General features: G+C 38.6%; 1 protein-coding gene across 17 annotated transcripts in view; it reads right to left on the bottom strand.

Annotated features, from left to right (window-relative positions):
• The window catches only part of Cfap69 (cilia and flagella associated protein 69), a 72,964-nt gene that overhangs the window by 2,159 nt on the left and 45,085 nt on the right, over positions 1-25,720 (bottom strand). For 15 of the 17 annotated variants that reach the window (NR_197260.1, NR_197262.1, NR_197257.1 and 12 more), the window contains 10 exons: positions 24,427-24,591; positions 17,072-17,190; positions 14,853-14,971; positions 13,178-13,259; positions 7,769-7,961; positions 5,773-5,910; positions 4,967-5,043; positions 3,250-3,447; positions 989-1,075; positions 477-581 (listed from right to left, as the gene is read on the bottom strand). Coding sequence is in view for 9 of the 17 variants with exons in the window: in NM_001431975.1 (NP_001418904.1) it covers positions 477-581; positions 989-1,075; positions 3,250-3,447; positions 4,967-5,043; positions 5,773-5,910; positions 7,769-7,961; positions 13,178-13,259; positions 14,853-14,971; positions 17,072-17,190; positions 24,427-24,591 (1,283 nt within the window). In the remaining 8 variants the exon portion in view is untranslated. The remainder of the gene's footprint in view (positions 1-476; positions 582-988; positions 1,076-3,249; positions 3,448-4,966; positions 5,044-5,772; positions 5,911-7,768; positions 7,962-13,177; positions 13,260-14,852; positions 14,972-17,071; positions 17,191-24,426; positions 24,592-25,720) is intronic. The other 2 variants (NR_197256.1, NR_197255.1) reach the window with 1 other exon arrangement.

The following is a 25,720-nucleotide window of genomic DNA, read 5'->3' as shown; positions in this document are numbered from 1 at the left end:
TATAGTTTGCTTTGTAGAAGACACCAAACAAAAGACACCAATCTGTCTCAAGTATGACATGAGAAAGATAAGGACTCTGGCACCAGGAAAGTGGGCTCAAACTCTTCTATTGCTCGTTAGTTCTGTGGCTGGGGACAGACTGTGTCTGTCCAGTAGAGATCATTGAGAACACTGTGATGTGGCCCTGGCCTATTTCCAGACAAAGGAGAGCTACATTTATCCTAGAGAGGAGATGACACCAATGCACTGAGCAGAGCTGGTGGCAACTTAGGAAACCTGTGAGGCTGGCTCTGCTCCAACAGCACCAGAGGTGGGAATAAAGGAGGGGAAAATGCGTCTTGGAGATAAATATGCCTTACCAATGGGAAATTTGAATAACACAAAGCAAAATATATGAGGCAAAAGTTCCCATAGAAATAACATTTTGACTGCTCACACTTTGTATCTATTAAGAGATGTAGAGAAAATGACCTTACCGTTGTGTTAAGGCCTTTAATAACTGTTTGGTGGAATATTGCATTTTGTGGTCGTTTGCTGTATCTGGAGGATTCTATGGCCTTTTCTTGAAGTCTCTTTGCTTTCTGAAAACATTTAAATTAGAAAGAAAACAGTATTAGTTGCCAGTAAAGCATGGTCGGTGTCCTTGCAGAGAAGGCACATGTGTCCTCCTGTTCCTCTCTCTGCCGGTGACAGAAGTGGAATCCTTCAACAAGATGGTTCAGAATGGAGGGCAGGTCACAGTTCTCTCTGCCTTACTCCCAGCCTTCATGTTCAAATTGTTCAGGAACACGACCCTGGCTTCCTAGTGTTAAGTCATTGTTTCCTTTGTAAACTGTGCTTTCAGTGGAGTCTAAGAGACAGGCAAGGCTCTAACAGTAGAAATATCCTACAGAACAGTAGCAGAGAAGTGGAAATAAATATTCAGCCTCTAGAATACTCTGTCCTTATGATTGGCTGGCTGTTGTGTATACTGCTTTGAAAATCTTACCTTTAATGTTTTAGCATTTGATGTTCTAGCCAAGAAGTTTTCCCATGACTTGTGAGCCTGATCTCTCTGCTTATGTGTAGCTTGTATCTGAAAGAAATAGGAAAAACTAAGAGTTTCAGTTCCCATGAAACACACCAAAGGGCACAGAAGTTTCTATTTTAAAGGGAGTGCCTCCCTTTTGCTAAAGGAAAATTGGAGGCTGGCTGAAATAGAAATTAGAATATATAACAATTAAAAACAAACAAATCAAATATTGTTGGGCATTCTGCTAGAAGCCTTTAATCTGAGCACTCTGGAAGCCCAGGGAGGCAGAAATATTTCACTTATAGGCTAGCCTGCTCTAATCTATGAAGTGAGTTCCAGGACAACTTGGAACTTGTTTCAAACCTTGTTTCAAAAAATATATCTTAAAATTTAAAAAGTTATTCATATTGTAGTTTAAGTTTGAACTACTTTCCATAGAATGTAAAGCAAACTACTCAAAAGAGTTTAATATTAATCATTCTCACCAAAAACAGCACACTTTATCTAGTTCTTGTTTGTGAATATTCTATAGTCTGGAGAAAACTAAATGCAGGATTTAAAGACAGAAATCACAGGTGAAAATAAAGAGACCCTTCTGGGCAGTGATCCTAAGTTTAGGAAAAATTTTACTGGTAAAACAACTTTTAATCTATGACTGCAACAAGGTAGCGATTTTGTGAGACCACTAAATTTGATGTGATACTGTGGTCTATTAGGGTGAGTATTAACCAACAACTCTATTTCTTAATAGACTTTCCACCAAATGTATAATCAGAGGATGCATACCACTGAGGTGTGTGTGTGTGTGTGTGTGTGTGTGTGTGTATCATAAATACAAACATACAATTCTATTATAAATATAATATTCTTAGAAATACTTAAGAAAATGTAATTGAACAACTGCTTCAAAGGCTGGGACAGAGGTATGACAATAGATGTATAATTAAATGGCAAAGGTTCTGGGGTTCAAAAGAGCTAATGGCCATGAGGCAGCATGAGCTCCATGATTTCTTCCTGGTTCTGAGCAGATCATTGGCTTACAGTAGTACCCATGTCATAAAAACTTTGTGCAAGCAAAACATTGGAATCTATTAGCCAGGCTGGCATTCACAGGTGAATGGACACAGATCCTAAGCTGTGAAATCAAACATTCAATAGTGTATGTGGGAAGATTAGGCAACAGGCAACACTGGAGATCACTTCAAGGAGCTACAGTGCTTAACTGTAGTCACAGAGAACCAAAACAAAGTGGTGATGTCTCTGTCTACGGATAACACTGTTTAAATGCCTCTTAGTCAGTAAAACATGGACACACAAATTATGCCATAGTTTCTCACCTGCATAAAGTTCTAGGAAACAGGTTATTTTCCTGACTGACTTTCTCTGTTTAGCTAAAGTCAGACCAGTTTTCCTAGGCCTGTAGAAAATCAGCACTCATCAGTGTTTTGGTGTTGAGATGAGAATGAAGCTTATGGATGAATATCCCTATAGCTGGAAAAACACTAGAGGTCTGTGATAGAATGAGGTGCGAAGGAAAGACAACTATATTTCTCCTACGGAGTTGTGCACTCCTTACCGATAAACTGCCAGACATATTTAAAGTATATATTTAAACAGGTTACAACTTTTGGAACCCTGTTAGATATTTCAAAGAATAGATATGCCTCAACTATCTCTTTACCTTGTAAAATATGAGAGTACAAAAATCAAATTACACAACCAGTAAACTGCTTGTTGTGCAAGAACATGGACCTGAGCTCTCATCCCCAGAACCTACATTAAAAGTCCAGCGGTGGCTCAGTGGAGGGGAGAAAGAGACAGGAGGATCTCTGGAACTCTCTAGCCAGTTAGTTGTACTGACTCGTGAGGTCTGGGAAAAACTCTATGCAGAGTGATTGAGGAAGAGACCCAACATCCACTTCTGGATTCCATATGTATATACACATCTCCATGCACATAAATGTATCAACGTGCGTATACCACATGTACACAAAAAGAACACAGAAATTAAATTATAATGCTCAAAGCAACATTGAAATAATTACTGAATTTTAAACCCCTAGCTTCATAGTTTCTTTTAAATTGCACAAAGGCATTGAAAATAACATAGAGATAAAACCGATTCAATGTTGAAATATTTACAAATAGGACAAATCTATTTTATAGATAACTTCATCTAGTCTATACATTGAAATTAACAATGTGTGCTTCAAAGGCTTGTTGGCACCCTTGCTTACTTTTGCATATACTCTTTGTTCATTTTGCACATCCTGGAGTGCTTGGTTTTCGATCATCTCACTTTGCAAGGAAGCAACCATCTTTCCAATATTCTCTGTTGCTGCTATAATAGAGTGCAAGGATTTTTCATCTACAGTGACTAGTCTTAACTTTTCCAACTTTATTTCTTCAGACACTTCAGTCCATATTTCTCCAATCTGTCATGGCAAAGTTTAAGTTGAGAAAGTTAGACTAAACAGAAGTGATCTTTCTTACACATTTCCCTATGTGGTGGCCATCCTGTCAATGCAGAAGCATTTCCTAACTTACTTCTTGGGAGTAATTAGACATTCTGAGAATGGGCACCAGCTACATCTGAAGATTCTGGTTAATAGTTTTCCCCTTTCATAGCTGCAGACGCTGCTATTCAAGTTTGGCTTTCTGAAGTACTCATGCTGTTCCTACCTACAGCACCCAGCACCCATGTATGTCATGCTGAACCTGGAACAAAGAGAGGGCCATGCTGGGAGTCTGGGACATGTGATCCCCAGAAAAGGGATCCTGGTCTTCACCTACTAGTAAAGGCATGTAAGTGAGTCTCAAGGGTATATTTTGTTTGTTTTTTATAATTGTTATTTTATTTATTTACATTTTAGTCGTGCCCCTCCTATTGGTCCCCCCTCCTTGAATCTCAAGTTTTCAACTCTACAGTTCCATTACGCCAAAATCTCCATCTCACATTCTGAAAGGAAGGTACTAGAGTACACTGAGTACTAGAGAAAGTTGCATCATTTAAAACAGGAATTCAACTTGATTTTTTTATTTGAAAAAAGACTTCTTCATTCCCAATATCCAAATATTAACAGAAATAAAATATTTACTTCAGAGGGTTTTCCTGAGACTTTAAAGACATTCTTTACTAAGTTCACTTAGCAGACAACTAAGCACCTTAATCACTTTTAGGTGAAATTTGATTGATGACATAGAGAAATGATAACGAATACTTTGGTAAATATTAACACTTCAATAAACAACAACCTGCTTTACTCCAGCTCTACTGCTTCCCAAATAGTAAAGATTCTATTTTTAAAATCGTGTTAGGCTTCAGAATTGACTCTAACATTCATCTTCTCGTACAAGCTAGCAATTGGACTGACTGAGACGTTCATAATGCATATACTGGATTTATCCAGTCTATTCCCAGTCCCTCTTCTCCAATTCCTCTACCACCCCTCCCCCATTTCCCCCCCTCAATGTCATGTGTTCTCTTTTAGAACAAGCAGCCATCTAGGGACTCCACCTAGTACTGTCAGTATGCACATGGGTGTATGGTCCTCTACCTGAGCACCAATAACCTATCAGGGGAACAACCCTAAAAAAACAGACTCACCCTCTTCTAGCACCTATCAAATGCCAATAGCTCCTTAGTTAGGATGGGGTTTCCTGCCCAGCTCCCTGGTCCATGGTGGGACTTTGGTTTTCTTGTGTGCCAATGTCAGTTTAGATGCACAACCGTGCTGCACTATGACTTGTAAGGCATGTGGCTCTATCACTGTTGCATAAAATCTTTCCTCATGAAAGAACCCCAGAGAGTGGTATGTCTCCTTAATCACAACATGAAACACATTGAGGATACTAGAGTAATACTAGTGCAAATAGTTCCAGTCATGGACACATCTTTTATTTCCTAATTTATTTTTAAAATAATAAATTTTGATTTATTAAAATGGTACTTACTTTAAAATCAAGATATCTATGTATTATACAGAGGGTGACAAAATCTTCAGCAGATAAGCCTGGTAAGTTTTCAAAATCTATCAAAATTTGTACAGAGAGAATTATTTTAACAGGAGCAAATAATTTCAAGAATCCCTCCCCCCACAGAAACAAATTCGACCACAGACTCCTGCCAGAAAACCTCTGCCAGGTTATCCTTATACAGTCATTACTAGACAAATCATTTGCTTTGAACTGTGGTCAAGAGAGTGTACTATCAGAAGCTAAAGAGCAGACAAGAACCTTTCCCTTAACAGGAAGCAAAAAGTTGAAAGATTGAGATAATTCTGCCTCACTGGGAAAGGATGTGCCTAATTTGGCGGAGACTTGATGTACCAGAAAGATGGGATCCCCAGGGCGCCTCTACCTTCTCCGAGGAGAAGGGGACTGGGGATGAAGGGAGGGTCTCAGTGAGGGGCAAATGGGGGTCAGTACTTGGGATGTAAGTAAATAAATAAATATAAATAAATAAATAAATAATGAGATAATTCCGAAGGCTATCACTTAGCCTAAACATCTGAATTAACTGCATGTGGTCCTGCTAAACACTGAAATTGCCTGGAAAGCTGAAAAGAATTTCACTTGGGGATCCACATTCCAAAATTCTAACTTCCGATTGGCGTGATGACCTGGGCATGGAGGTCATGAGGGGACGTGCATTTATCCTACACAGGGACTTTATTCATGTGTGTCAAGGGGACACTAGAAAAGCAAGTGCAGCAATACTCATCACATACAAACTCTTGTCAATGTCAGGGCTTTCTTACCTAGTTTATCCAACACAGCATAAATTTTTGCTCTGATATTTTCAGCAACATCCATAACCGCAATGGATGGGCAGTTAGCAGGAAGGGGCACGATCTTTTGTTCTTCTTGAAAACTAGTAAATAGAGGTCTCTTTGTATCTAAGCATGGGGTGTTATGAAACAGAAGGACGAGGTAAAGACCACAGTGAACATTTGAGATTGTATTCTCCAGATAAAATGGATCAATATGCAAATATATGTTTAAAAATTAAAGCTAAAATACAGTGCATTGCTATTTTTTTCTTTTTAGAGTTCTGGGAATCGATCCCAGGACTGGTAAGCAAGCAATCTATCACCAAGCTCCCTGCTACACTGCCAGCCAGCTCATGGCTACTATATTGAAAGCATAAGCAGTAAATGTTTCCCATTCTGTGGCAAAATTTATGGCTTTCATTTTTCTTATTTATGTAAGATTTTTTAAAAAAATAAGGCTATATAGGGCATAACAGAACATGCGTTTAATCCCAGTACTCGTGAGGCAGAAATAAGAGAATCTCTGGGAGTTTGAGGCCAGCCTGTTCTACATAGAGTTCCAGGAGAACAGGGACTACATAGGGGACCCTATCTCAAAAGGAACAGAACAGCTATAGCTTTAATTCTTTTAAAGGTTTATTTTGTTTATGTGTGTGTGTCTCTCTGTGTATTCATCTGGGTGCCAGCAGAGGCCAGAAGAGGGCGCTGGCTTCCAGAACCTGGAGGTACAGGCAGTTGTGATCTATCTGACCTGGGTGCTGAGATTCAAACTCAGGTCCTCTGAATGAGCAGCAAGTGCTCTTAACTGCGGAACCTTCTTTCCAGCCTTTCCTAAAGGTGAAAACTTAGTGTAGAACCCTTGTCAAGCATAAAGTTCTTCAGACAGGATAATGTTAGGTCAATGGTTATGTGATAATTTTGATTGGTCTCTATAAATTATGCTATAAAGAGAAAAGCTATCTCATGATGTTTTAATTTAAAACTCTGATAGCAAAAATGAGACAGAAATAACCTAAAGTGGTAGCATTTTATTCAATATAGATATTACTAACAGTTTTGCTAAAAACACAATTTGAATGTGAAAGAAGATGTAACACAGTATCATAGGTTCTAGAATTCAATTACTCATTCTGACATCATCATCTGAATCTATCTTTAGAACATGGCAGCTAAGACTGATGAACATTTGACTTATTTTTACTAAAAAGAAACCTCTTTTGTGTAAAAAGAAAATTATATAAATACCAGCGCACAAAGTACTGTAAGGTTTGTTGTGAAATACTACTTCATCTGTCAAATTCTATTGCTAAGTGAAGCATCATAAGCGAACGTAGTTATAAAAGCAAGAAATCCAAATAAAATTATTTAGGAAATTTCATTAATTTTTGAGTTAAAGAATATAGGTAAATGCCACCTTTTAAAATAAACCCAAATTCACTACTAATTTACTTAATTTTCTTCTAATTATTCACGCCTTACTTATTAGAGAAGGGGGCAATAGGCCAGAGGACAACCTATATGGCTCCCTGGGTACTGTCCACTGTTTTTGCTTATTTGTTTGCTTCCTTTTTTTTGTTTTTGTTTTTGTTTTTTTTTTTTTTTGTAATTGGCCCTGGGATACTCTGTTCTATCTCGGGGCTGGATGGAGGGTGGGTGTGGGGGGAGGCAGGGTGAGTGGAGGGAAGGTAAGGTACAGTCCTAGCTCTAGGGAGGAGACTCATCTCTAGGATTCACTGTCAAGCCAGCAGAACCAAGTTTGTTTTGTGTGTTTCGTTTTGTTGTTCTGGGGTGTAACTCCAGTCCTGTAAGCTTTTACTGACCGTACTATCCCCTCGCACGCCAGGTACTCACCAGTTATGATTAAAATGTCTTTAGCATCTTGTTGGAAAAACCTTATAAAATGGGTAAGCATCCTCACATTCACATGCTGTGAAACTCTAGATAAATCTCAATTGTTTCTACCAGAAGTTGTGACCATACTCACCAACGATCTTGCCATTCTTGTCACGTTTTACTCCTAGCTCTTTTTCCTCTTTTCTCCACAGTTTAATCAAAAGACTAGCAGCAGTCAGGTCTTTCTTCCCGCGCCAAGCATTGACATGAGCAGAAGTTTTGGGATTATCACAAAATTCAACCATTATTCCAAGAATCAGATTACAGAATTTTTTTTGGTTCAACTTTGCAAAGAAATAGAAAGTGACAAAAAGAGTTAATACTGAGAATGAAAGAGACACTTGGATTATCAGCCAGTGCCTTCTGAGCAGTCTGACTGTAACAAGCAAGCCATTAGTGAGCATTCATGAGTATGAATTAACACTAAAACTTAAAACAATAGATTGAATATAATTCTTAAGTAGTGATAAACATACTTCAAAGTAAATATGTATTCACTTGGTGGAAATGGAAGGAGATTTCAAAAACTGAGAGAATATTCATATTTATTTTAAATGGAGCAGTTATCAGATTCCTGTGAATACAGGATCTTTTCCATTTACATCCTTTATTAAGGTTTGAGATGATTATTATCAGGTACACTCTGTTATCAAGAGAATAACTGATAGAACTGTGACAGTCAAATAGGAAAACATGTAAATTTATACTTTTTCAGCAACTGTGGAGGACCTTTTAAGAATTCAAGCGAATTTCTCTTATCACCAAGAATACACATTTTAAATCCAAAATACAAAATTTAGATACAGAAAATCCTAACTTTGAAGCCTTAGAGTGGAACATTTAAGCAGGACCCGTAGAAGCTAGTGCACTCTAAAGCCCCAGGCTGGAATAGGGCGCCTTGTGTAAGGGAGGGAGCGCATACAGTCTAGGTGATGTGAGGGACACAGGAGGTACAAAGGGTGGAGCAGGAGGGGGTAGTGAAAAGGCCTGATGATGGGGCAGAGAGGATGGCTAACCAAAACAGAGGATGTGTGAAAAAGGCATATAAACTCTTGCGACTTTGTAAGCCAATCAAAACCATGTTAAGAGGCTGGCTAGAATGCTCAGTAGTTAAGGACAATCGTTCTTGCAGATGATCCAGGTTTGATTTCAGCATCCACATGGTGACCACAGCCCTCCAAAGCTCCCATTCCAAGGGATCCAGTGGCCACTTCAGAGCTTTGTGGGTACCAGGCATGCACATGGCACGCACATACTTCCGGGCAAACACATATACATAAAATACATCTGCAAGAACATTAAAACTATGTTTTTAAAAAGTTGGGATGAAGATACCTGAACGGCTGGATAACACTGACCCTAAAAACCACTGTTTATTAAATACAAGTCCAAGTGCCAGGTGAACTCCTTACGAGTTGTTGCCTAGCAAGGCCCCAGGGATCTCACAACAATACAGGCTCCTGAAATTCTTTTTTGTTTGCTCACCAGAACCAGATGATAAGTTCCTATTTCCTAAAAAAATTATACTTTGGTTGCAAGATGTAGAGAAATCAAGCTAGAACTGAGCTGGAACTTTCCACACTGCTGGCTAACTTTTATAGTGCCAGAAGCTGCTATGCAGGATGCTGGGGGGAAAAACATCAGCAGTCTTACCCAGCTATAAACCAACCCTACAAACCACGATGCTAACCTGCCAGGCAAGATCTAAATACAGTGCAACAGTAGTACAGCTTTTCTGGGTTAACCAGCCACATTCAGGTTAAATGTGCAGCACTGTCCACAGAAGAATGGGTAATACTGGGAACCTGCATGCCAATCCATGGCTGAGGATGTCACAGGCCTTAGAAGTTACTTAGCACTGTGGTTTAGCTAAAGTGCCATGGTGTCAAACTAAATCCTAAACATTGATCTTTATATCTATATGTAAATGCTCTCACTCTTAATCAAGAATCTGCTGTTTGCAATCAACAGTGCTGAATGCAGATATCCATAGCTGCTCAGAATGCTAAGAATAACTGATGGTTACATGTTCATCTCTAAACTAGATTTTTATGTCATTCCCTCTATGGCTCAGGGAGCATCAAGGAAGAAAGCAGAGGGATTGATTATAAGAGATGGAACAAGGGAAGGAGGGCTTCAAAATACTAGCTTCAGAACATAACACAGCCATTGCAAACTGTTTGACCTCACAGTAGCTATTTTGCCTGCACTAGACCTCTACAAAACTGAGCTTGTCAACAAGACCAGAGAGGTACCTACAGAGCCCTACCCTTCCATGACAAACTATTGGTTACTTATGAATTCTGGGAAGGTGTCTCAGGATTTTATCATTGTGAAGAGACACCATGACCAAAGCAACATCTCTCATAAAGGAAAACATTTAATTGGGGCTGGCTTACAGTTTTAGAGGTTCAGTCCATTATCATCATTGTAGAAAGCATGGCAGTTGCAGGGAGACATAGTGATAGAGGAGCCAAGAGTTGTACAACTTGGTTCACAGGCAGCAAAAGGAGACTTTCTCACTGGCCAGACGAGCATATATGACCTTAAAGCCCACCTCCACAGTAACACACTTTCTCCACAAGGCCATATCTACTCCAACAAGGCCACAGCTCCTAATAGTGCCATTCCCTATGGACCAAGCATTCAAACACATGAGTCTACGGGGGCCAAGCCTATTCGAACCATCACAGAAGGTAAGGCATTATTTTCAGTTGTGTATTCGCTCTTGAGTCTGCTAGGCTTCCATGGAGAGTTCTAAACCTATGGCAGTAGAGATAGCTCAGGTTAAAACCAAACAAATCAAAGGGCACAAATGTGGAAAAGAGATTGATAGGAAGGAGGGAGGATGACAGGATGGAATGGAGGCAAGAGAGAGTGAGGGATGGGAGTAAAGCGGTTTCACTATATACCTGCATGAAATTGTCAAAAAATAAACCTAACTAATAAAAACCACAGTAATGGGTTCCACGTAGTGAATTTCCTATATAAAGCATTCTCTGTGCATAACTCCTCTGGCACAGAAACCATAAAGCCTTTGGTTTGAATTGCAAACATGGTCAGTTTCCGCGATGGTTATTTTGGTTGTCAACTTGACTGCTTCTGGGATTAACTAAAATACAAATAAGAGGACACACATTGAAAGATGTTTTTTCTTAATTAAATATTTGAAGTGGGAAGATTCACTTCTAATCTGTTTCTTTGATGTGAGAAGATACACAGATACACCTTTAATCCAGATTGTTTGAGATGGAAAAAAAATCCATCTTTAATCTGGGCCACATTTTCTGCTAAAAGCTTATATAACAGACGTGGAAGAAGGAAGTTTGCTCTTCTTGCCTGCTTGCTCCTGCTAGCAAGTCCATTCCTTTACTCGCATTAAAGCCTGCATCTTCAGGATTCTGGTGGATACTGAAGACCGGCTGACACGTCAAGGCTCATGGTCTGAACAACTGCTGGATTCTTCCACGAGTAAGCAGCCATTGATAGACTAGAAGACCAGCCTGTAAGGCATTCTAATAAATCCTTTATATCTACACTTACATATTTATGTCTATATGTGGATATAGATATCCATATGTATGGATATAGATACATGTATATGGATATAAATATATAAATTCATTCTAAAAGTTGTTACTATAGAGCAGTGTTTCTCAACATGCGGGTCATGATCCCTTGTGGGGATGGTGAATGACTCACATAGACCACCTCAGTCCACCAGAAAACACAGATATTTACATTATGATTCATAACAATAGCAAGATTACAGTTATGAAGTAGCAATGAAAATAATTTTGTTTGGTGGTCACTATGACATGAACTATATCCAAGGGTCATAGCATTTGGAAGGATGAGAACCACTGCTCCAGCAAAACATGACTAACACAAATATCCTATATGAAAGACATTCCTTGCGATGGGTTTTGTGAATTATAGTAAACTGAAAGCCAGGTGAGGTGGTACATGCTTTTAATTCCAGTACTCAGGATGTAGAAGCCGGTGGAACTCTGTGAGTTCAAGTCCAGTCTGATCTTTTACTCTTTTTACAAAGCAAGTTACAGGACAGCTTGGGCTACGAGAGAGAGAGAGAGAGAGACAGACAGACACAGACAGAAAGACAGAGAGAGACAGAGAGAGACAGAAAGGGAAATGGAGAGAAACAGAGAGAGAGAGACGAAAGAGAGAGAAAGAGAGAAAGAGAGAGGAAGAGAGAGAGACTGCAACACACAGTAAGTAATCCATAATATTTAACCCTTGTTAGCAGTGTTATTGTATATTGAATAAATATTTTAGCAGAACTGTGTTGAAACAGAACCTTAAATCAAATGAGTGGTTTTGTTGTTCTTTACTTCACTGGAGAAAGAAACAAATGTTAAGAGTTGAAATTGCTGCAACAACATTCTAAGCATTTCCTGACTAAGTCCACACTATGCTCTACTTAGTGACCTACATAGCACACACATTACAATAATGTATACTGGCAGAACAGGTCAATGAATTGATATTCACATAGATATAACATTTGTGTACATATTCACTGAATGCTCACTCATTTAGCCTCCTTACACCAGGATGAGAAGATGCTGTTATCTGGTTTTATAGATGAAAACATTATGAATATAGTAATGTACAAATTCTCTTGCAAGGATATGATAAGACACTGATAATTTTGGTATATTTATCAAATCAAAGTGGGCTTATTATTCTGTTAATAAAATAGTGTGGAAATTATATTGGCATGGCTATGCCTCTGCATGAGACTTGCAAATTTCATTGAAAATGAATCATGACTTCCCTCTACAGTACTGACTACAGTCCCAATTCACATCAATGGAACTGAGGCCTGTTCTCCACAGCTGCAAGGTGGTGGCTCCTTCTTCACACCCGACATGCTGATGTCCTCACACTACCTCTGGACTGCAGACAATTCCTTAAAGGGTCATCTTTTTCTAATGTTACCCATATCTTGGGTAAAGCTGGAAGTTTTTGAGGGTTGACAGAGATTTGATAGAACACAGACTGTAGCTTTGTCATAAGTGATTTCATGGCAGGTAGATAAGAGTAGAAGGAAAACATCCGTTTAGGAGCAGTGACCCATGTAAACTGACTCCTTAACTGGAGGAATGTTCAGAACTCCTGACATGCTAGTATTTGGGGACTCTCTGGGAGGGATTTTATTTAAACCAATATATCTGGCTGGGCATGGCCCACACCTTTAATTTCAGCAGTCAGAAGGCAGAGGTAGGACGATCTCTGTCAGTTCCAGGCCAGCTGATTTAGATAGTGAGTTCCAGGACAGCCATGACCACATAGAGAGACCATGTTCCAAAACAAAGCAGAACCACCCAAACTCCAAACAAACACAAAACCCATCACTATATCTGAACATGATTTGAGGCACCTTTAGTCACAACATCCTGTTTTTTGGTACTTAGTTTGGAAAAGGTTAGCATGGACACCTTTATCTTCTGTGTTAGTGTGCTTTGATATTACTTACTGCCAGAATATCCAAAAGGAGAAAAATCCCTTCCTTTTCAAGAAAATAATCTTCAGAAGAATAACACCCCAAAATACAGCACCTTCAATTAAAAGAAAGCCAATCATTAAACCAGCAACTGTTGTTAGAGTTAACTTGTAGACCTTCCTTCCTATCACAGCATCATTAGGCAACACTTTTACTTTATTTCTCAAAACCAAGTAGTTAATTTGTTTTCACTTTAAAATAGAAACTCTGAAGAAGCTTTATAAATGTGGTTCAATTGTAATGTTTTCAAGATTTTATGTGTAGTGTGTGTGTGTGTGTGTGTGTGACACACACTACACACACACACACACACCCCTGAGGAGACTAGAGGTTGGTGGCAGGTGCCTTGCAAGTGGAGTTACAGGGACTCCTCACCAAGGATTCTTGAAGAACTCTATTGGTCTATTGCCTGTAATAACTGTTTCTTCAAATTCATCTGTTTACCATCTCTTCCACGGTTTGGTGCAGTTGAATTATCTGATGAATCTTGATTGCATTCATCCTTGCACGTGACGTGTGCTACAGTGCCTACTTTTCAAGTCCATGTGGACTGCGTGGAGTGAAGGACTGGAACTGCTTCCAGGGCTACTTTCACTGTTTTTCTCAGTAGTTTCCTTAGTAAGCAGACAGCGCTATTATTGGCAATAGTAGTGGTGATGATAGTCATTATACCAGTTATCTGTTTCTTCCCAGCCTTTAAGCCGGCTAGGGTCAGCGTCCTCTGTTCTTTGGTTAAACATGGCTTTCTTTTTAAAATAAGAGACCAGTTGGCTTGGGCAAGTCTGTGGGGGATTGATTATATTTATTATATTATCTGTGGTGAGAAGACCCATCCACTGTGGGTGGCACCATTCCATGGGCTATCTATGTCACCCTATCCTTATCTCAGCACAAGCATTTACTCTTTGCTCTTAACTGTGGATGTAAGGTGACTAGCCACTTCAAACTCCTGACAGCTTGACCTGTCCAGTGTGGACTGGAACCTGGAATTATGAGCAAATATAAACCCTGTCTTCGCTAAGTTACTTTTGTCAGGTCATCCTATCACTGAAATAGAGAAGAAGCCAAGACAGAGATTTAGCTTGCTTTTATTTCCAGGTTATAACTTTTCAACCTTTGAACTGGGCCAGATTCTACAATAAATATTCTTCTCTATATAGCACATATTAATTTTCTTTCTCTGGGGAACTCTGACAACATTTAATCCATCTAAGTTATCAATAAAAGCTAAGAAGGAAAAGGTACAAGAAAAATAATTATTATACCAAATGTCCAGGTATGTTTAAAACTCATAATTACTTAAACAACACAGAATTATCGAACATTTAGGTGATTGTCACTGGAACAGAGCTCGGTGCCTAGGAGCCAAAGCAGAAGGATCATCCTGCATAAGCAATGGTGACGCTTCTGTTTTCCCAGACGGCACCAAAGTGCAATGGAATTAATCACAATAAGCAATTAACTTTTCAGATGAGTGGTTTTTCTACTTGAGTGATGGACTGGCTTGGTTATTTCACAAACTCTCATTCAGGCCATCTAGCAGAGAAGGCCCAGACTTATCCTCTAGTGTAATTCTGAGGAAGAAAAGGGTAGCGGTAAACTTAATTTTCTTATATTAGGGTGTTCACTTAGTCACAGTAATACTCACCAAATGCTGTCTAATGTACTGAAAAGAAGGACGTTGTAGCCTAAGCCCCTCTGTAAATTCTTGGGGTCTGTTTTCATTACGTGGAGAACTATGTCAACTCCTTCAGTTCCGAACATTTCCTGTCGAAGAGAGTTGTTTACATCATTTCTTGGAACAAATATGTAATTGTTCTGTTCTCTACATCATCCTATCCTTTTAAAACTATTTTTCTACCAGAAAAATAATACTAGCAATGGTTTGGTTGTTTTTCAAACTAGGATGGCTAGTTTCTAAACTAGGAATTTAAAACAATTAAAAATTGAACTCACCCAGAGATAAGAGGGGCGGTATAGCATTTTATAGAGAACTTGCTGCTGTTCTATCAGATGTGGTTCTCTAGAATCCACATCCATCAATCCCACAGTCATCCCATTTCAGGGAAGCCAATCCCTCTGACATGGAGGCCACCAAGCACACATGTGGTATACATGTATACATGCAGGTATACATGCAGGTCAAAGACTCATGCACATAAAGTAATATAAAATGTAGTTGGTTTCTAAAGAGTGTGCTCATTCATTCTTAGTTCTTTGTGGTAAATTATAAAGTCAATCACTTTAAAATCAGTGTGCTAGCTTAGTGTTTTTAGTAATTTTTCTATCTGAAAATGTAAACAATATAAAACTTATCCATGACTTCTTCCACATCGGGGTGAATGCGGCCTAGAGTCATGTCAAGTGAATAGCAGGCATCCATATGTGTCATGGCAGATGTTCTCCAGAGAGGAATAAGTAGATGAGTGACAAGTCAACCTTTAATGACTTATATAAACTCATCACCACTCAGTTTTCTCCCCTTACCAATTCTGTTTCTCACTGTCATGCTGTTCTCCTCTAGTTCCTATTTTGATCATGATTATGATTCTAGATGAGCATCAGGACAGAAAAGAATAGTACATTATATGTCAAGGTTTGGAGCCAGACCTATCTTTCTCTTCCTATTGCCTCTCCTTAAAATCTATTTATGGCACTAGAGCGGTAGCTCAGCACCTGGGAGCACTTGTTCTCTTTCAGACAAACTGGGTTTGAGTACTAGCACCCAAACGGCAGTCACAAACTTCCATAACTCCAGGAGATCCAATGCCTCTTCTGAGTACCAGGAATGCATATGGTGCCCAGACATACCTGTGACAAAGCCCAAAGAAGATATATAAATCTAAAAATTAAAAATCTATTGAAATTTTAAATTTTTATCTTCCCAATTCTGTCTCTTATTAAAATTATCATTTTATGATAATGAAATTATCAATTTATCACTCATAATTATCAATAGTTTACTACAAGCTAATAAGTATAAAAGAGGATTAAACCATTGTTTTAAAGTTCTAGTTTTAGATATAAAGACAATTGAAACTCCAAGCAATGTTTCTGAAAATTCAGCCTAATATGCATAGCTGCTTGGCTACTTTAAAATCTTGTAATTCTAGTCCTAGGTTTTTACTCAGAAGTGAAAGCATTATATTTCCCTGAAAGACTGGTTCAAGAGTGTTCCCTGAAACTTTGTTTTAACCAGTCCAAATACAAAAAGCCTAAGTGCTTATCACTAAAGTACAAGATAAACAGGTTTCGATAAGTCATAGATTACAATTTAGTGATAAAATGAAATGATACATGTAACACTATGAATACACTCCAGAAACACATGCAATTTCTTTCTGGATAACAAAAACACACACAAGACCAAATTCTGTGTGATTTCACTCATCCGAATTGGCAAAACTAATCTATAGGTCTGTGGCTGCAGGGCAGATAAGTAAATGTGACACCTGTAAGAGAGTGTACTTAAAGATGTATATTACGTTTCAATTGGAGTATTGATAAAACATGCTATGCACATTCAAAAAATCTATTGAAACATATATTCAAGCCTTGCACATTTCATAGTATGTATGTAACCATACTCTAAACATATTAAAGGTTAGTTAGGTTTTACATTTTATTTATTTATTAATTGTGCATTTGTATGGGCAGGTGTGTGTTATGATGCATGTTTAGAGGTCAAAGACAAGCTTCTCCTTCTGTCTTGGGGATTCCAGAAATGGAACTCAGGTTGCCAGGATTAGGCCAACTGTGTTAAATGCTGAGTCATCCCACATCTCACACTGACGAAGATTAGAAAAAGGGGAACACGAATGGGCACTGGGGACTGGGAGACCTGAGCACCGGTTCTACACTACATACCTTCCTCTGGATATAATTCTCACAAAGACCTGACAGAATAAGTAATGTGTCAGACTGGATTTCTAAGGCAATGGCCTCTTCCTTCTCAGCAGGTCTGCTCATCATAGTTTTAAAGATTTCTGGTAAGAGAACAATTAAAGAAGGTAATTATTAGATATGTTTTTATTATTTACTATTAGGAAACTCAGTTTTAAGAAGATTTTCCACATTCTAGCCCACAACTTCAGCAGAATCCCCCTCCTCTACCAGATGCCATGACCATATGCAGAACCACACACATCCAATATTTCCTCAGAGCCTGCCCAGCTTGGCAACAGCACCCCACCCCCCATCACCATATCCCAGCCCACAACTCCAGCAGAAGTCCACCCCAGAGGCCATCCTAGTTCCCAGAATCTCAAAATCCCAACCCAGCAGTTACATAGTTTGCCCATTCCCTGAACCAGAATCCACCTAGAATAGACAAACTCTGAAAATGGCTTATAAACCTATAATTAGCCCACACCCAGGTGACAGAGGCCAGTTTGAGAACAAAATTAACTCCAGCCAGGGCAATATGGCACCACCAGAGCCCAGCCATCCTACCACAGGCCCTGGAGATTCCAATACATCTGAAGCACAAGAAAATGACCTTCAAACCAATTTTATGAAATGGTAAAGGAGGAATGAATAAATCCCTTAAAGAAATCCAGGAAAACAATGGGAAGGAAATGAATAAATCATTTAAAGAAACCCAATCAAACCAAGAAAAAGCAGGTGAAGGAAATGAATAAAAATGTTTAAGACATGAAAATGGAAATAGAAGCAATAAAGAAAGCACAAACTGGGGCAACCCTGGAGATGGGAAACCTCGGGAAGAGAATAGGAACAGTAGATGCAAACATCACCAACAGAACACAAGAGTAGAAGAGAGAACCTCAGGTGTGGAAGATGAGGGAAAATGATACATGGGCCAAAGATGTTAACATTTCAAAATTCCTGACATAAAACATTCAGGAAATCTGGGACACTACAAAAAGAACAAACTAAGGTATAACAGGGATGGAAGGAAAAGAATACCATTTCCAAGATCCAGTAAATATTTTAATAAAATCATAGAAGAAAAATTTCCAAGCCAATGGATCCAAAAAGCAAGCTGGTATAGCCATTCTGATATCTAACAAGACAGATTTTCAACCAAAATTAATCAAAAGAGATGGAGAAGTACACTTCATACTCATCAAAGGCAAACTCTGTGAAGGAAATGTCTCAATTCTGAACATGTGTGCCCCAAAGACAAGAGCAACCAAACTTGTAAAAGAAACATCACTACATCTTAAATCACACACCAGCTGAACATAGTAGAGGGAGAGGAGACCTCAATACCCCAGTCTCACCAAAGGACAAATCATCCTGACAAAACCTTAAGCAGAGACAGAGCTAATGGGCAGCATGAACAAAATGAAGCTAACAGACACCTATACAACATTTCACCCAGACACAAAACAACGCACCTTTTTATCAGCACCTCATGAAACATTCTCTAAAATTGACCACATACTTGGTTGCAAAGCAAATCTCAACAGATACAAGAAAATCAAAATAAGCCCCTGTATCCTACCAGATCTGTTTCTTTTTTCCTTTTATAAAATTGGATATTTTTATTTACATTTCAAATGTTATCCCCCTTCCCATTTTCCCACTCATAGCCCCCCATTCCATCCCCCCTTCTTCCCACCCAATTACCTACCCCTTCCCACCTCCTGCCCTGACATTCCCCTGCACTGGGGGTTCCAGCCTTGGCAGAACCAAGGGCTTCTCCTTCCATTGGTGCCCAACAAGGCCATCCTCTGCTACATTTGCAGCTGGAGCCATGGGTCTGTCCATGTGTACTCTTTGGGTAGTGGTTTAGTCCCTGAGAGCTCTGCAGACCTCTGTTTCTTAAAGGTGGATTTCAACATCAATAGAAACAATAGAAAGCTTACCAACTTGTGGAAACTGAAGAACTCTCTACCCAATGACTGTTCAAGGTAGAATTAAGAAAGAAACTAAAGTCTTCCAAGAATTCAGTGAAAATGAATGCACATGTCCAAACTTATGGGACACATTGAAAGTGGAAGAGGAAAGGTCACATCACTAAGTAAGTGCCTTCATAAAGAAATTAGAGAGATCTCATACTTAGTAACTTAACAGCACACCTAAAAGCTCTAGACCAATAAAAAGCAAACACCCCCAAGAGAAGTAGAGGGCAGGAAATAGTCAAGCTCAGGACTGAAATTAATACGTTAGAAACAAAGCAAACAATAAAAAGATTCAATGAAACAGAGTTGGTTCTTCGAAAAAAATTAACAAGATAAACTCTTACCAAAACTTACTAAAAGACACAGAGAGAATATACAAATTAACAAAGTCAGTAACGAAAGTGGAAACATAACAACAGTTATCAAAGAAATCCAAAGAATCATTAGGTCATACTTCAAAAACCTGAATACTACAAAATTGGAACCCCCCCCCAAAAAAAAATACTTGATAGACACAGGTTGCCAAAGTTAAATCAAGATCAGATAAACTATTTAAATAGGCACATAGCCCCTATGAAAATAGAAGCATTCATTAAGTTTCCCAGCAGCACTCCCCCCACCCCTTGTCTTCATATTCTTACCCACAACTCTAGCAGAAGTCGCCTTCTCTACTGGAGGCCACACTGGTACCCAGAACCCCAAGTAAGACCAAGTCCCCAGCCCACCCACACTCTTAGAGTCCTCTGAGCTTTCCTCAATCTCCATATCTTGGCCCATGACTCCAGCAGAAGACCTTGCTCTGTCAATTTCCTGCTACCAGGACTGCATAAGACTAATAAAGAAAGAGAATTACAAATTTCCATCATGAACATTAGTACAAAATTAATAAAAATATGCACAAAACATCCATGATCAAAAAGATCCATAATCAAGTAGGCTTCATCCCATGGAAGCAGGAATGGTTCAACATAAAAATTTATCAATTTCATTCACCATACAGCAAAGAAAAACACTCGGCAATCTCATTAGATGCTGAAAAACCCTTTGAGAAAATCTAACATCCCTTCACGATAAACATAATAAACATGATAAAGGTAATATATAGAAAGCCAATTGCCAACATCAAATTAAATAGAAAGAAACCCAAAGCAATTCCACTAAAACCAGGAACAAGACAAGGCTGTCCACTCCATACTTGAAGTTCTAGCTAGAGCAGGAAGACAAAGAGGATACAAATTGAAAAGGAAGAAGTCAGAGCACGGCTATTCACAGATGATATGACTATATACATAAGTGACCTCAAAAATACTGGAAGGACAAGAACCAAAGGCTGATAGCTCAATGACTCAAAATAGAACCAAACCCCACTAGAAAAAAATGAAATCAATATTCTTAATACTCGATATTCTGCAATACTCATTGACAGGAACCTAGCATAATCGTCATCAGAGAAACTTCATCTGGCAAGTGATAGAAACAGATGCACAGACCCACAGCCAAACCTAAGGTTGAGTTTTGTAGAATCCCACAGAAGAGGGAGGAGGGAGGATTGTAGGAGCCATCTGGGTCAAGGACAGTATAAGAAAACTCATGGAACCGGAACCAACTAATCTGTGCTCATAGGGGCTTACAGACACTGAACTGACATCAGGGAGACTGCATGGGTCTGATCTAGGCCCGCTACATATATGTTACACTTGTGTACTTTGGTCTTTTTGTGGGACCCCTAACATTAGGAGCATGGACTGTCTCTGACTCTTTTGCCAGCTTTGGGACCCTTTTGGGATCCTACTGGGTTGTCTCTTCCGGGCTTAATAAGAAAGTAGGTTCCTAGTCTGATCGCAACCTGATATGCCATGTTTGGCTGATATCCCTGGGAGGCCTGACTTTTTCTGAAGGAAAATGTAAAAGAAATGCATGGGGGCAGGGAGAAGTAGGGGGAAGGAACTGGGAGGGGGAAGGGGAAGCAAACTCTGGTTCAGATCATATATTAATCTGTCTGTCTGTTACCTGATTATTATACATGATTGATATATGATATATGTGATGTGTATTATATGAGAATAATTTTTTAAAAAATCCTAAGGTTTTTCAGGTAGAGAAACCATTTTACTACAGAAGGGACTAATTTCATTGCATGGTAACCTAGAAGCTATGGACAGAGGGTAGTAAATGGATTTCTCAAGCATTTAGGTCAATTGTCTCACAAAGAAGTTCACATATATACATATACATCCACACGGGTATAAAATATCTCAGTATAATTATCAGTGTTGCATATGTAGAAATGTTAGTACAGAATATGTGGAATGTCACTAAATCACAACTTAACAACTTATTTAGACCAATAAATTTTGTTTAAAATCATGTAGTTCCACGCAGTGTAGATAAATGCTTCTGCAAATTTGTTATCAAAATGTCTGACTGTAAGTTGTCATATCTCCTCCTTTCTTTCTGGTTAGCTGCTAACACATGTGGGAGACCTTTCTAAGTGTGTGTTCTATCTCTGTTTTGTTGTCTTTCTTCTTCTATATCTTCTCTTCAAGTCTACATAAGGAGAACGACTTCTGCAACTTTAGGCAGGATTCCATGAACTTTAAAAATCCTCCCCTTGCAAACAAGCCTGAAAGTGACTCAACAGTCATTGCCCTGATCAGGTGGCATTCACAATAAAATTATCTCTAAAATGGAGCTCCTTTGAGCTTTCAGGATTTAGGAAGTCTCTTTAAGCTGGTAAAGAGCACACTGTCATTAACAGGAAACTATGGAGTGATTCCCAAGGAAGCCAGCAGTCTATTGGCACCGCTGCTTCTGGCACCATCCTTTCAGGAGGAAGGGTGACGAGTGGGAGCACAGCACACATCTGTGTTCCTTTATTAGAGGTATCACAGAAATCCTGTCATAGCTGGCTACAATTCTCTTTCAAGATTACCTCATCTGACTTCCCTATCAGGGGTGGAAATTATGGCCTTTGAGCTAGAGCACACAGTGTGCTAATAAAAATATTTTTCTTCATTTTTTAAAAGTACCTTGGACTCTCTGCCTTTACTGTCTCTGTTCCATTCTTTCTAAAATATAGAATTAGGGACAGGGAGGTGGATCTGTGTGCAAAGATGCTGGGTTGGAAAAGCCTGGTAACGTGTGCTTGATCCTATGCTAGGTGATGGAAGAAGAGAAATGACTCCACAAAGAGATCCTATGACCTCCACATGTGAATTATGGCAATTTGAACACACACACACACACACACACACACACACACACACCATGCATACATACATACATATACACAAAATTATACTAAAATTTAAAAAGCCCACAGCATTGTATTGACAGACTAGCTAAACAAAATTGTTAATCTCTCCCTATGAAGTATGGAATTCAAATTCTTATTTTCTACTCAAAAATTTTTCCAGCTTGGTCACTAGTTGCACAATTAACTCTATCTCATACTTGTCTTATGAAACTTGGGCTCCATTTATGCCTTCTATGAACATGGTATCTTGCATATTTCAGCACTGTATCTCTTGCTCACAATACCTCTTTGCTTGAAGGGACAATTTTCATTCCTTCCTGAAACTACGATCCACTGACTCTACAATTAAGACTGCTCAAATTTGAAAATAACTAAGCCTCTAAGTGTCTAGCTGCGGGTACAAGGTAAGACATGCCATGTTTTTCTTTAGTTCTTAGCAGGGCATGTTTCCCAGCATCCTGATTGATACAGGTTTTACTCTCTCCATCTTTGGAGAAAGCTTATTTCATGGGTATGCAATGCACTTTCTATATTCTTGAGGATGGAACTGCTACAAAGCCCTGCTAGGTTAAAAAAAAGACAAGACTCCTCCATCTAAAAACTGTGTAACAAAAGTCAACTTTGAATGAAAGGAAAAATGTCCTGAGAAAACTTGCTGTTTGCTATGCCTCCCCCTAACACATTCCCTCAGCTCAGGTGGGATGACTATTTCTCTTGGAGATACAAAGACTGCATTTCCAGTTAAAAATGAATCCCTTGGAGGTGGCTCTGTAGTGCAATGGATAGCGCATTGGACATCTAATGACGAAAAAATGAATTCCTTGGACTGAATTTTGTGCAATAAAATGTACATAATTGTGATTAAAATGTACTTCGTGTTGAGTTATTTTAAGCCCATCTGGAATAAAGATAAATGTTTGTACATGACTTCACTTTCAATTTATTTGTTTCAACACAATGGAAGTGCAGACCTCTGATCCCACAATTCAAGAGGCAGAAGCCGGTGGATCGTTGCCAGTGTGCATGAAAATATTTTAACAAGTGAAGGGGTCTTTAAAAGACTGGCCCCCAGAGGGCTATGTGTTGGGAAGTGGTATGATATTGAAGTGGTGTGGCCTACTGGAAGAGATGGTGATGGGAACCTGGCCTTTTCCTGTTTCTCTTTTACTTCCAGGTCAGCATGACATAATGCTTTGCCACAGCTCCAAAACATTAAGCCAAATGTACCATGTGTGGAGATCTATAAACCCGTGAGCCAGTTTCTTCTGGTTATCTACCATGGCAACAGAGAGTTAACATGGGCAGAGTACAGATGCTCTTGAGAAGCCAAAACCCAGGAAAGTCTATAGAATTTGCATATGAAACTGTATGTATATCATTGTATACTTTGAATCACCTGAGAATTTCTTGTAATTCCTAGTACAATGGAAATGCTATGCTAATATTTGTTATAAACCACTACTTACAGAGTAATGACAAGAAAAGTCTTTTTCTGCTCAGATAGACACTTCTCTGGTTGTTTGACCATGTGGATTCGGAAAGTTAGACTGCAGAGGGCCAGCTACATGGCATTTCTATGAAGCAATGTCTGAGACGGCACTTTTCAGAGCTAGGGATGGGAGGGCTGGAGGACTACGTATCTTCAAAGAATAAAAGGCAAAGCAGTTTGAACTGGAAGTTGAAATTCATGAATTTTCTAGTATTTGTTTTAGAAAAGAGACTCTGGGATATTTTGCTCTACACACAAATGTGTGAGTTATTCTAAATGGAATGGAAACTTTTATCTGTTTTGGGTCTACACTGCTTGGTCAGAAGTGGAAATCTCATTACCAGAAAAATGAGACCTAACAATAGTTCACTAAAATTAAAAAGGTACTGCTTAATAAAGTAGTCTCGAACTGAGTAAATAAATGTTTAAAGGGTCAATGATTATAAAAGAGAATTGCTTGCTATCAACAAGATTAAAAAAAAAAAACCCAGGAAAATAGTAAGGATATGTTCATTCATAGAATCAATTTGTATAAAAAAAATGTCATACAAAGCTTTTAGAATTACAAATACCAAACTTTCCCCCAACGGTCTGCCATGTGATATTTTACCTATCAGTTGATGAATAACCCCCCTTTCACAAAGGTCCTTGTTCACAGTCTCATCTTCAAGATAAACCATGGCTCTGAGGAGTCTTAAAGTGTAACGCATCTGTGCAAACTTGTTTCCACGGCCCCCTGTACCATGGAAACTGTTGCCATGAATGAAGTAGGAATCTGTGGGAAAATTAATCATTTAATTTATACGAAGAAACCCAAAGCTTGAAACATTTCAAGTAAATGTTCTCATTTATAAACAAAACAACATACAATATATTTTAAATGTCTATATATTTAAGCAGACATTAAAATCCAATCATTTTCTTTTTTCTTTTTTTTTTTTTTTACAGAAATATTGGCTCTTCCATTTCTTTCTAGTCTCAGAAAGGAAATATGCTTCCTAAAATTTTACCCAAAGGTATCATTGTTGTGCCTCTTGCAATGTTCTGTTAGTAAATGCCATGTTTTTAAAAATTACTCACACCGGGGACTAGAGCAATAAACAATACACACTGTACTTCCAGAGGATCCAAACTCACTTTCCAGCACCCACAGTGGGTAGCTTATAACCACCTGCAACTCCAGGGGACCTGATACTTTTGGTTTCTAGGAACAATTCCACTCACATGTGTGCACACAATTAATTAAAAATAATAATAAATAAAAGTAATAAATCTTTTAAAATTATTTACAGTATCATATGCAGACTTGGGTCATTATTTTAGTTGGCTTCAGCATTCATTTAAAAACAAATCACAGTTTATCCACTCACTGGTACGAACACTACATTGAACATTCTGTCCTCGTCCTGCATGGAGAAGGGGTTCTCCAAGTGATCAAAGTCATACAGGAGATGATACCTGAATCTTAGGAAAGTTACCAAATGGACACGATGCACAAAACCAATTGATTTTTTGTTATGTCTGTTAAATGTTATATAGTAGCTCTTTTTAGGTTAACCTGCATTTCTCTTATTACTTCTCTGGTTGAGCAACTAAAATATTTTCAGAATATATGAAACTTTCTGAGTAACATAGCAATCCCCCATCTTTTCTATGCTTGTTAGCTGAATTACCTTCTTGCTAAAATACACATTTTTTTTAGAAAGTTCAACTTGGATTCTATATCAAAGAGTAGTAGCTGCGTCAAAGTATGGGTGAGTATGTACAGACTTCATTATAGATTTGCTTGTAATCCATATGATTGTTACCTACATTCTTGAATGATATCTGTCACAGATTCTTTAAGAGTCTTACAGTTTAGGTGTTCAGAGTTAAGCCTTCATTTTGCAACTGTTTTGATTTTT

The sequence above is a fragment of the Rattus norvegicus genome, chromosome 4, assembly GCF_021556685.1.
Source record: "Rattus norvegicus strain SHRSP/BbbUtx chromosome 4, alternate assembly SHRSP_T2T, whole genome shotgun sequence".
Lineage (NCBI taxonomy): Eukaryota > Metazoa > Chordata > Mammalia > Rodentia > Muridae > Rattus > Rattus norvegicus.
Note: the sequence above shows the minus strand (reverse complement) of the source record. Positions and strands in the feature narration are given on the sequence as shown.